Source organism: Pocillopora verrucosa, chromosome 1 (assembly GCF_036669915.1).
Source record: "Pocillopora verrucosa isolate sample1 chromosome 1, ASM3666991v2, whole genome shotgun sequence".
Taxonomy (NCBI): Eukaryota; Metazoa; Cnidaria; class Anthozoa; order Scleractinia; family Pocilloporidae; genus Pocillopora; species Pocillopora verrucosa.
The window spans coordinates 33,185,430-33,197,231 of NC_089312.1; the positions used below are offsets into that span (position 1 = coordinate 33,185,430).

The 11,802-nt window shown below is 38.7% G+C and overlaps 1 protein-coding gene across 1 annotated transcript; it reads left to right on the forward strand.

Moving 5' to 3' along the window:
- Positions 1–1,151: 1,151 nt before the first annotated feature.
- Positions 1,152–11,788, forward strand: LOC131772451 (MAM and LDL-receptor class A domain-containing protein 1-like). The gene is made up of 20 exons (XM_066162807.1): positions 1,152–1,221; positions 2,622–2,753; positions 3,191–3,423; positions 3,873–4,011; positions 4,101–4,183; positions 4,340–4,440; positions 4,840–5,081; positions 5,560–5,667; positions 5,751–6,068; positions 6,761–6,892; positions 7,007–7,242; positions 7,438–7,600; positions 8,072–8,203; positions 8,317–8,552; positions 8,748–8,910; positions 9,345–9,476; positions 9,589–9,824; positions 10,037–10,193; positions 10,614–10,806; positions 11,143–11,788. Exons 1-20 carry the CDS (start codon positions 1,152–1,154, stop codon positions 11,786–11,788), a joined length of 3,852 nt encoding a protein of 1,283 aa, XP_066018904.1.
- The last annotated feature ends 14 nt before the right edge of the window (positions 11,789–11,802 follow it).

An 11,802-nucleotide genomic window follows, 5' to 3' on the forward strand; every position in this document is an offset into this window, starting at 1 on the left:
GCTCAACCCGCTGCCTCAGCTCCCTTTCCCCTCCTCCCCGATTGAATAACAATGCGTCAAAAATAATTTATAAAACCACCAAGCCGTCGTCGTTAAATCTTTCAAGGCAATAAACTCTTTTTAACAAGAGTCATCGCGAAACATAAGTATTTACTAGTGTGTTAAGTGTCCTTCAACGTTTCAAGCACAGCAAATATCATCTCAATTATTTGGTATCTTAAACTTCCAAAGGGAATATGCTTAAGGAAAAAAGCTAATTAAAGAGCGATCTGAGAACCACAGATATTTTGCAAGTTTTCCTAAAGTACTTATTATTACCCTGATTTATCTTTTTCATCACTTTTTAGAACAATTGAAGGTTCCCCCTACCCCATCCCTGACAAGCACCATTTAGCATTGCAAAAGAAAGGTGAGATTTGTTCCCTAGAAAAAAAAAGCATGAATGGGTGGGTAGATGAACTACCTGAAAAATCTTCTTCTTAATTAACCTATGTCAGCTTGACAACTTATTCTTAAAATTAGTTTTAGAGCACTGCTATCAAGTCGGCTTTTCCCAGTTTTTGAATCTCTAATAATTAGAAATTATATCCTTCACTGTTTTCCTTTAAAAAAGTGTGTAATACCTGGTGTATATATTTTTCCCTCGAGACATACAATTCAGCAGTTCTCACCTTCGATGTTTTATTTGATGAAACGTTAAAAAAATCTTGGACGCAAAATACTCAATTTTGCAATCAGGACATTTCATTCATTCAGTACATCCTTAAACACCTATCTCTTTAAGAGCCTTCTCAGCCTTTTCCAAGTGTTACGCTTTGAAATTTCATTCGAACCTGAAATAAGGGGCTTAGAATAAATAATGAGGTTTCGCAATATATCGATGTACTCAAGAGAAACCGAAATCAAAAGAGAGAAGCACCATTAACAAACAAAATTTTCTAACACATTTTTGTTACCCAAGAAATTAGAGTAGGTCTTTGGTCAAATTTGGATCTTTGACCAATCTTTGTTCAATCCTTTTCACACTTCTTTCATTGTAGCAACTTATGTTAGGTCATCTGTAGCAGTTAAGTAAACTCGTACAAGCACATTTACTTTATTTCAAGTTCTAAAATTCGTGGTGAGAAACCATTGAACTCAGTTTTTCCAGGATGTTGGACGTGAAGGGTCTTGTGGTTTGCCTTTGCCTTTTGGCCTCTACGATCGCTTCAGACCCCAAAGGTAAAATCGTTTAATTTGCGAAGCATGTGCTTAACTTTGTCTGTAACCGAGAAGCAGTAGGTTGTAACTAAACAGAAAATCCGAATAAGCGTTCAGCGCGATCAATAACGACAAGAAAATGGACAGGCGCTATCTTACCGTATGTCATAGCGTCATCTTCAGGTACGAAAGAATTCATAATCAGCTAGATTGTTGGATTCTAGATTCACTGTTTTTCATCATGATTATATAAACAATAGCCCAAAAGGTCAAATTTTATTTGAAAAAAAAATTCAAAAGAGCGAAGCTGTGGTCTCATAATGGTAGTTCAATGTGAAGGAACAATGGCTGAATACCAGTTGTAACGATCCAATGAGGCTGAAACACGAGCCCATGACCACTAGAGTGGTTTTTTTCTATTAACTTGTTTGTATGCTTCTTTGGCAGAAAAGACTCGAGCGTTTAAACTTTCGCATTTTTGTGCTTTCTGTTGTTGAAATGTGCTATTTCTCTCATGTCATAACCGTTAATTAAAGTCTAACGCAATGCGAACAAATAGTTTTGTTTGTTCGCCGAAGACGAGAGACGTGGCGAAGCCGAAGGGAACAAAGGGGTCGAGAAGAAACAAAACTAACTGTTTCCCATGGAGTCAGTTATTAAATATTTTGTTTCGTTACCTGCTAACTCAAGAACATAATCGTGTCTCCTTACGACTTTATAGCAAAATGTAACAATCCCCAAATGCAAATAAAAATATCTCAGCATCTTGACGCGGTTCGTTCCTTGACCGTATGCGATTCGCAAGATCAAATTCAAGGTTCTTGCTTGCCGAGGAAGTTTGTTTGTTCCACCACTACCTTCTGACAAAAACTTAATTCATTGAACATTTTTGCACAAACACATTGTCAAACGAATATATATAAACTCCTTTAATTTTTAATTTGTTATATTATACACCAGATGCATGTGGCCTTGAAGTGTCTAGGTCTTCCGCATAATTGGAGTGAATTACGAAGCTCGAGATTGGCGAATCAAAAACATATGCTTATCATTGCTTCCTAGTACGCAACAAACAAATAGATGGAGTTTGTTGGACTGTACAAATGACTACGTTTACCAAGCAAAACCATTCATGTAGCCGAGCTCCCAATGCGCAAAGCAGGATGGAGATAAGAATTTTTGAGTCTAAGCCCAGAAGATAATGTTCTAGGGAATACCCGAACCACTAAATTGTTTACATTAAACTCTACAAAGAAAATAAGAAAAAAGCCTTAGACTTCACGAAGTTAAATTTTGCTAATGAAACAGTTGTATTTGACGGGCTAAAATAATAAATCTTTCTAAGTACGAAAAGATTGAACATATTTTTTACGTCCAAAATGGATTGACTTGCCTGTTAATCAATTGTTTATTTCTTTTAGATCCATCTTGTGATTTTGAGAAGGATCTCTGCTCGTGGAAACAAGCAACATCAGATGATTTTGATTGGACCAAAAACAGTGGTTCTACTCCTTCGGGTTCAACTGGACCATCTTCTGGACACGGTGGAAAAGGTTAGAGGATATAAAGCAACTGCTCGCTGAGGATACTATTTGAAAACTACCTCTTCTATTCATCTAAAATAACATGGCATTTTCATTCTACTTGTTCCTTTATTAAGGGATACGTATCCACATTGGCTTTTAACTGGTAATGAGCCACTGCTACGTACCAGGCGGGTTCCGTTTACTTTTTCCTCAGTTACCAGGATAAAAGGTCATTGGTGGGTTCGCCCCCCAATTAGAAATTGGGGTTAAATTGATAATGGAATTGAAACAAATGATACGGAAACCAAAAGTCTTGCAAATTTAAACCTAAATCATACACTCGTGTAAAGATAGACTTAGATGAACATATCTACTTAAAATTTTCTAGTTAAGATGACTGTGGAAGCCTTTCAAATAAATTATTCTTTTTTTTTTTTCCTTCATTTGCTTTTCTTTCTCCACAGGATACTACGTTTATATTGAGACTTCAAGTCCCAGAGTCCTTTATGACAGAGCAATTTTGAAATTCAAAGGAGTAAACAGAAAGACAGTCTGCTTATCTTTCTACTATCATATGTACGGGGTTCATGTCAGGGCACTGAATCTTTACAACGGCGGAAGCAAAATTTGGAACATGAAGGGAGATCAGGGAGACTCGTGGAAAAGGGCAGAAGTAACAATCTCTGGTGATTACGACGTAAGTTGAGTATAGAAGCTGATTGAGCTCTGGCTGGGCTGTTGTGATGCTTCCTTGAGAAAGACAACCGAATCTAGCCAACCCATTACCCCACGCAAGAAAGTGAATGTGTAATAGCAAGTTGTTCGGTCGGACTGACTAAAAACTGCTGAATTATTAACGAATGACTAGATTCCTTAATAGTTGGCGATTATAAACGTGAATGTGATTTGGTCTCGATCCATAAGCGAGATGGAAACTCAAGTGAATTGCGCTGCAATGGCCTCGGATCCTGTAAAATATTGGATATTTCAAAGACATCGTACGTTGTTCTTGATTCTGTTTCTATCATAATTCATGTGTGACAACTTACGATTGTTGGCCTTGAACGTCTCAATCAATTTACGTATAAAAAAAATACGACGTTTTGATTATAAAGGAAAGTAACATGAGATAATTTTCCTATTTAGCTTAAAATTGAAGGAGTTTCAGGGGACTCCTATCAGGCTGACATTGCCATTGATGATATATCTGTACAAGATGGTTCTTGCGGAGGAATTCCCCCTTCACCGTCTCTTCCCCCTATCCCACCGACGACACAGGGACCAGGTAGGGAATATCGTTTTGCGAAAAGACTCAGATTTGTCACCTGGTTGAGAAAAAAGGTGTTCCTAATCGTACGAATTTCTACTGTGTAGTGTCGCCGCAATCGTGTGGTAAATCACCAGTATCGAGGGTTATTGGAGGAGTGAACGCAAACCCAGGGAGTTGGCCTTGGCAGGTATGGCTGTTTCTTGATAATTCGTGATTTTCCACACTCCAGTTGCGAAAAACGCATGACTTTTGCTTTATTTTGTTTTGGGTTTTTCGAGTCACATTTAGAGAGACTAGATTGCAAAGCCCTCTCAGTGTTTGGGGATTTTTATTCTCCCCTCAGATTGCGCTCTTAAGAGGAAGTGGCAAGTCTTTCAGTTGTGGTGGATCATTGATAACTCCTGAATGGGTGGTCACAGCAGCTCATTGTATCTCAAGAGGACAGTACGTACATTTGTATTAAAAAAACAAACAAACAAACAAGCAAAAAACCAAAAAACGTTTGCACAATTTCCCCAGGCAAAGAGCATAACCTTGACCAATTATAATGAATACGCTACTTTTGTTATGATGAGCTCTTCAGTTGAGTGGCCCAAGAAACCCGCAAAACCCACTCGAGCAATTTCGCGCCGAGCGGGTTGGATAACGTTTGAACACCGTTGAGGCCAAGTAAATATTTCTTTATTAATTTCGATCGACAGTTGAGTTTAATTACGTAAAACTGGATTTTATTTCATGATTGAGCACAGCTTTTTCCGAGATACATATATACTTTGACTCTTTGTTACGCACTCATTCCCTCTTCATAAATAATTCATTTCTTTAACGCCGACTTTGTTACAGACCTGGTAGTTACTACACGATCCGCCTCGGAGATCATAACCGTCATGTTAATGAGGGAACTGAAGAAGATATTCCTGCCAAACGTGTAATCGTACATCCTGATTACAACAAAATTCCCATCGACAGCGACATCGCATTGATTCAGTTATCTAAACCAGCTACCTTGAATGCCAGAGTAAAAACTGTATGTCTGCCTTCTCAGGATGAAGTTGTTCCCACGTCTTCTAGATGCTTTATCACGGGTTTGTTTAGCTCAGCAAATTGATACTATTCAATAGGGTAGAATGAATTCTTGCAAATTTAGAGGGTAATAAATTATGGAGGTTCTATATGACACGAGAGAGAAACCACGTCAAGAAGATACTACTTACATTGAAAACATAGCAATCGCTTTCTGTACTAAATCCATTTGGGTTGAAAACATTGTTATTTCGTCCCACGCACTCATGTGGAATTTAAAGACAAAAAAATTTTTAACGGTTTTCTTAAGGAAAACAAACGTTAAACACATGTAGTCTTCTCTATCAAAGTATTCAAGACGAAATTGAAGAATTTTACATAACTGCATTACCGTAACCCCTAAGGAAATGGCCATTGAAGTAACTGGAATATGTAAGGCTCGCAAAAAAAATATTCTGCTTTGATTTTACGGATTTTTTTAACCAGTTTTTTAATTTTTTTACCCTTTTTCCTTTGTTGCAATGTTCTTTGTTTGTCCAGGTTGGGGCAAGATTAAGCATCCCGGGTCCTCGCATCACATACTACAACAGGCCAATTTACCTCCCGTCACAAACAGCGAGTGTGCTAAGAAACTTGCAAGCTCTCCAGGTAGGAATTCTAGGGGGTCTTTACATTGTTTCCTTGTGTCGATTCCGGATTTTTCACACCTGCTTTGTTAATCTATTTAGGAGGCTCATCTCTACAAATAACTCAAAACATGATTTGTGCTGGTGTCAGTGGAACTATTCTCAGTGGTTGCCACGGAGATAGTGGTGGTCCTTATGTTTGTCAGACTTCCGCTGGGAATTGGGTTCTGCAAGGTGCTGTCAGCTGGGGTTCTCCGCGATGTTCTGCAGCAGAGCGATATACAGTGTTTGCTCGTGTTGGCAAGTTCAGAAATTGGATCGACCACAATATGAATAGTGGGATTATACCACCAACCACAATACCGCCACCTCAACCAACGACGACTAAAGCACCTGCAACACCAACAACAGCATCTAACTCCGGTAAAACGCAATAGCAATATCGGTAAAAATTCACAAACTAAATATTTCGGGCCCTTCTACGGCAAATGGTTAGCCCTATTTAGACCCTCTTTCGTTTGAGTAGAGTAGCTACCAGGAGTACCGCTAATTCTCTTGTGATGGCAAGGCTGCTCATCACAAAGCTCCCGAAAATTTTCTATTTATGCCGAAGAGTTCTTCCATTTATCAAAATAGAGACTTGCACTGTGAGGGCAAAGTGTGTCTTCTTCAAAAACAGTTAGTGCTAAGACCCGAGCCTGCCAATCCAGTTTCCCCTTTACCACCGTTCTTTTTTCCTTTTTGTAGTTTCGTCCAAAATAACATGCCTCTTTGTCAAATTAAGATGAACGACCTAGTAGTCTACATTCATGTCAATTGTTCCTTTACTAAATTAAAGCCGGAACTGGGCAATTAGAATTTACTTCTTTGGGCTATCTTATTCCAACCGAACAGCTGAGGTTTAGTTAAAAAAAAAAACCCACCTTACAAATTGTTGAACGCGCAGTACGCGGAACACGATCGATATAAGTATGTCAGAGTTCCAGAAGGTATGACATATTCTAAGGTATCGCTCAATTTCTTCAAAGCAATAGTGGCTAATTTAACATGCTAAGATCTTTTTACTTCTAAACTTCACTTATTATAATGACAGATTTATCACTTATTTCCTAAAGGTCCATCTTGCGACTTTGAGAAGGATCTCTGCTCGTGGAAACAAGAAACAACAGATGATTTTGATTGGACCCAAAATAGTGGTTCTACTCCATCCTCTGGAACTGGGCCATCTTCTGGTCACGGTGGAAAAGGTTAGGGAACAAAAATAATGAAAGAAGGTTGCTGAACAAGCACAAATAATTTCTTCTATGTAAACAAACCTAATATAGCTCAGCATTTCCATTTTTTCTTTGTTTCCTCTATAGGGTCATATATCTACATTGAGACTTCCTCCCCAAGGATTCAAGATGAAACAGCCATATTAACATTTGATGGAACAAACCTTAAGCCAGTGGTTTGTCTAACCTTTTATTATCACATGTATGGAAATTACATCAATGAGCTTCTGCTGAATAATCGTGGAAAAAACGTTTGGAAATTGGCAGGTGATCAAGGAGATCAATGGAAGAAAGCGCAAGTCACACTTACTGGAAACTATCAGGTAGAGTTTCTAAATTAATTTCCGAGTCCTCGTTAGTCAATTTCTCCCCCCCTTCCTTATATGCAGTTGATTTTGTTCGTTATTTTCCTTCTTTCTACATTATTATGAAACGGTTAAGTACCCACCATACTAACGACAATTAAATGCTCAACATTTTATTGGTAGTAAGTTTTTCTGTAACTTCTCCTAAACTAGCTCGTTTTCATTGCATCCGTTGGAGGTTCTTATGAAGGTGACATCGCTATTGATGACATATCTGTCTCGGACGGAAATTGTTTCGTAGTACCACCGTCACCCAGTCTACCGGCCACTCATCCACCAACTCCAAGCCAGGGCCCATCAGTGTTGCCGGGGAAAAGTGAGTATCAAGAGCACACAAAACTTAATATAATAGCACCATCAAAATGATATGTTATTGAGTTAAATTAATATAAATAAAGTTGTACTTTACGGCAATGGCCATTGTTATTTTTATAGATTAGAGCGCGAAATTGGTTAATCATAATGTAACTCTTTGCGCCCTCTTGTCCCCGTCAAGCAGATGAAAACGTACAAAAGACTAAGAAAGTCTGCAAAGTCAAACATACAAATAACTGATCTCGCAGTATGCGAAGGTGAACATGCAAGATTAGAGCATTCGAGTTCCAGATGAAATAAAAGTATTCTAGCTAGGAATTAAGCAATCTCTGAATATTTTTCGTCAGTCTTTAAAAGGCGTCAATAGAGATCTTTGCCTTCACAAAGCAAAGGTTACTAATTTAACATGCTGAGGTCTTTTCTCTCTAACTCCACTTACTACACTGACAAATTATTCGTTTATTTCTTTTAGATCCATCTTGCGATTTTGAGAAGGATCTCTGCTCGTGGAAACAAGCAACATCAGATGATTTCGACTGGACAAAAAATAGTGGTTCTACTCCTTCCTCTGGAACTGGGCCATCTTCTGGACACGGTGGAAAAGGTAATAGAATAAAAAACCACCAAAGTTGCTTAAAAAAGAAGCAATTTCACAACTTGTTCTTCTATTTCAACGTCAATAGTTCAGTCTTTCCATTTTCTTTGTTTCCTCTATAGGGTCATATATCTACATTGAGACTTCCTCCCCAAGGATTCAAGATGAAACAGCCATATTAACATTTGATGGAACAAACCTTAAGCCAGTGGTTTGTCTAACCTTTTATTATCACATGTATGGGAATTATATCAATGAGCTTCTGCTGAATAATCGTGGAAAAAACGTTTGGAAGTTGGCAGGTGATCAAGGAGATCAATGGAAGAAAGCGCAAGTCACACTTACTGGAAACTATCAGGTAGAGTTTCTAAATTAATTTCCGAGTCCTGGTTAGTCTGTCTGTCCATCCCTTCCTTACATGCAGTTGATTTTGTTCGTTGTTTTCCTTCTTTCTACATTATTATAAAACGTTTAAGTACCCACCATACTAACGACAATTAAATGCTCAACATTTTATTGGTAGTAAGTTTTTCTTTAACTTCTCCCAAACTAGCTCGTTTTCATTGCATCCGTTGGAGGTTCTTATGAAGGTGACATCGCTATCGATGACATATCTGTCTCGGACGGAAATTGTTTCGTAGTACCGCCGTCACCCAGTCTACCGGCCACTCTTCCACCAACTCCAAGTCAGGGCCCATCAGTGTTGCCGGGGAAAAGTGAGTATCAAGAGCACACAAAGCTTAATATAAAAGTACCATCAAAATGATATGTTATTGAGTTAAATTAATATAAATAAAGTTGTACTTTACGGCAATGGCCATTGTTATTTTTTAAAGATTTGAGCGCGAAATTGGCCAATCATAACGTAACTCTTTGCGCCCTCTTGTCCCCATCAAGCAGATGAAAACATTCAAAAGACTAGGAACGTCTGGAAAGTCTAACATACAAATAACTGATCGCGCTGTATGCGAAGCGTGAACATGTAAGATAATAGCATTCCGAGTTCCAGATGAAATAAAGGTATTCCAGCTAGGGATTAAGCAATCTCTGAATATTTTTCGTCAGTCTTGAAAAGCGATGATAGAAATCTTTGCCTTTTCTCTCTAACTCCATTTATTACACTGACAAGTTATTCTTTTATTTCTTTCAGATCCATCTTGTGATTTTGAGAAGGATCTCTGCTCGTGGAAACAAGCAACATCAGATGATTTCGACTGGACAAAAAATAGTGGTTCTACTCCTTCCTCTGGAACTGGGCCATCTTCTGGACACGGTGGAAAAGGTAAGAGAATAAAAACCACCAAAGTTGCTCAAAAAAGAAGCAATTTCACAACTAGTTCTTCTATTTCAACGTCAATCGTTCAGTCTTTCAATTTTCTTTATTTTCTCTATAGGGTCATATATCTACATTGAGACTTCCTCCCCAAGGATTCAAGATGAAACAGCCATATTAACATTTGATGGAGCTAACCCTAAGCCAGTGGTTTGCCTAACCTTTTATTATCACATGTATGGGAATTATATCAATGAGCTTCTGCTGAATAATCGTGGAAAAAATGTTTGGAAGTTGGCAGGTGATCAAGGAGATCAATGGAAGAAAGCGCAAGTCACACTTACTGGCAACTTTCAGGTACAGTAACTAATTGATATGTGCTGTAAGGTATGCAATGCCCATTGTTAATTAATTTCTGATTCTGTTTATCCCTTTCTTATCTTTTACTTTTTTTTTCTTCATTTTTTCTTCACTTCACTTTCATTAGAAAGATATCTTCCATATTCCTGAAAGTTGAATTACCAACATTCAATCAGTTCTAGCTTTTTCCTTTACCTCTCCCAAACTAGCTCGTTTTCACTGCATCCGTTGGAAGTTCTTATGAAGGTGACATCGCTATCGATGACATATCTGTCTCGGACGGAAATTGCTTTGTAGTACCGCCGTCACCTAGTCTACCGGCCACTCCTTCTCTAACTCCAAGTCAGGGCCCATCGGTGTTGCCAGGTAAATGTGTCCATTAAGAACGCGAACAAAAATTAATATATTGTACTATGGGACCAAACACAAATTATAAAAAAGCAAAGAAGCTTTGAGGGGCCATTGCTTTCTATATTCATTCAGGATGCCCTTAATGTTTTGGGTTAAACAACAAATATTCAGATTCGTAGCTTTAAACGGAGTACAATTTTATCGGAAGGTGTTCGTAGATTTTTATCGGCAGGTTCAGAGAAGCTGATGGAAAATAGAAATGATTAGGAAAGTCAAATAGTTATTGCAACAAAGCTTAAAAGATAGAAAAGGTAACTAAGCTCCCAAATGGCTTCATGGACAAACTCTTTACTCAGCTTAGTAACTGAGAGGACTGTTTAATGTGTGGGAATTGCTTCACGTACGTAAGCTTGCAAATCATTTATCTGTTCTTAGGGAAATGCGGTTTCCGACCTTCCACAAGGATAGTAGGTGGTCAAGAAGCTTCTGTCAATGGCTGGCCATGGCAGGCGATGTTGAGATACAAATATGGAGGCCAGTTCTGTGGTGGAACTTTGGTAGATCCTTTATGGGTTGTAACAGCAGCTCACTGTGTTAAAAATGCACAACCAACAGGAATAATAGTCAGGTATAAATTGAACAAAATATAAATCAACAACTCATAGGCTCTGTGATCTTGCTAAATGGTTTATTCCTGTTTAGAACGTAACCGGGCTCGTTTTGCCTTGACAAAGGAAATGTTTCTTTTCATCTCAATTATTTTTCTTGTCTGTCGTCATGTACGTTTATCTCTGAGTTTGTTCGTTGGGTCATTTGTCCCTTGTGAATCGTGGGAAGTTTATTTTAACTTTTTACGTTTATCTCTCCCGGAAATGAATGAAATATAACAGTTGATTGATTTTCAATGAAAATAATATGCAATGCTTTAAGTTTTAAATACCCAAATTACTTCTTTTCCTTCTAGAATGGGTGCTCATTATAGGGTAAGTGGTACCGTTGGAACAGAACAGGACATAGATGTTGCGCAAATCATCAACCATGAAAGTTACCATACCCCTCTAAGATATAGCTACGACATTGCCTTACTGAAGCTAGCCAGACCTGCTAAGCTCCAAACAGGTATTGGACTTGCTTGCTTGTCAGACTCCAGCCTTCCTCTCCCCATTGACGACCCGAACACGAAGTGCTGGATCACTGGCTGGGGTACGCTCTCTTCTGGAGGTAGTCAACCTAATGCCTTGATGGAAGCGTCCGTCCCCCTGGTATCCAAAAAACGATGTCTCAAAGGATATCCAGGAAAAATCCACGACTCCATGTTGTGTGCAGGTCTGGACCAAGGCGGAGTAGATGCTTGCCAAGGAGACAGTGGTGGACCACTTGTATGTAAGTTCAATGGCAGATGGTATCTGGAGGGAGCTACTAGTTGGGGATATGGATGTGCCGCTCCAAATAAGTACGGGGTGTACGCCAAAGTACGATACCTCAGGTCGTGGATCGACAGAAATATGAATGGTGGGATTATACCACCAACTACAATACCGCCACCCCGACTAACAACAACTCAACCACCAACAACAGCATCTAACTCCGGTAAGATGCTAAATAAATGAGTTAGAAATGAATT

What these genes read in the sequence shown, in the direction of transcription:
- LOC131772451 (XM_066162807.1), top strand. Translation starts at nt 1,152, where the DNA reads ATGTTGGACGTGAAGGGTCTTGTGGTTTGCCTTTGCCTTTTGGCCTCT. An exon ending in TTCTGGACACGGTGGAAAAG is followed by an intron (nt 2,754 to 3,190) that starts GTTAGAGGATAT and finishes CTTTCTCCACAG; the next exon opens with GATACTACGTTTATATTGAG. An exon ending in CATTGTATCTCAAGAGGACA is followed by an intron (nt 4,441 to 4,839) that starts GTACGTACATTT and finishes ACTTTGTTACAG; the next exon opens with ACCTGGTAGTTACTACACGA.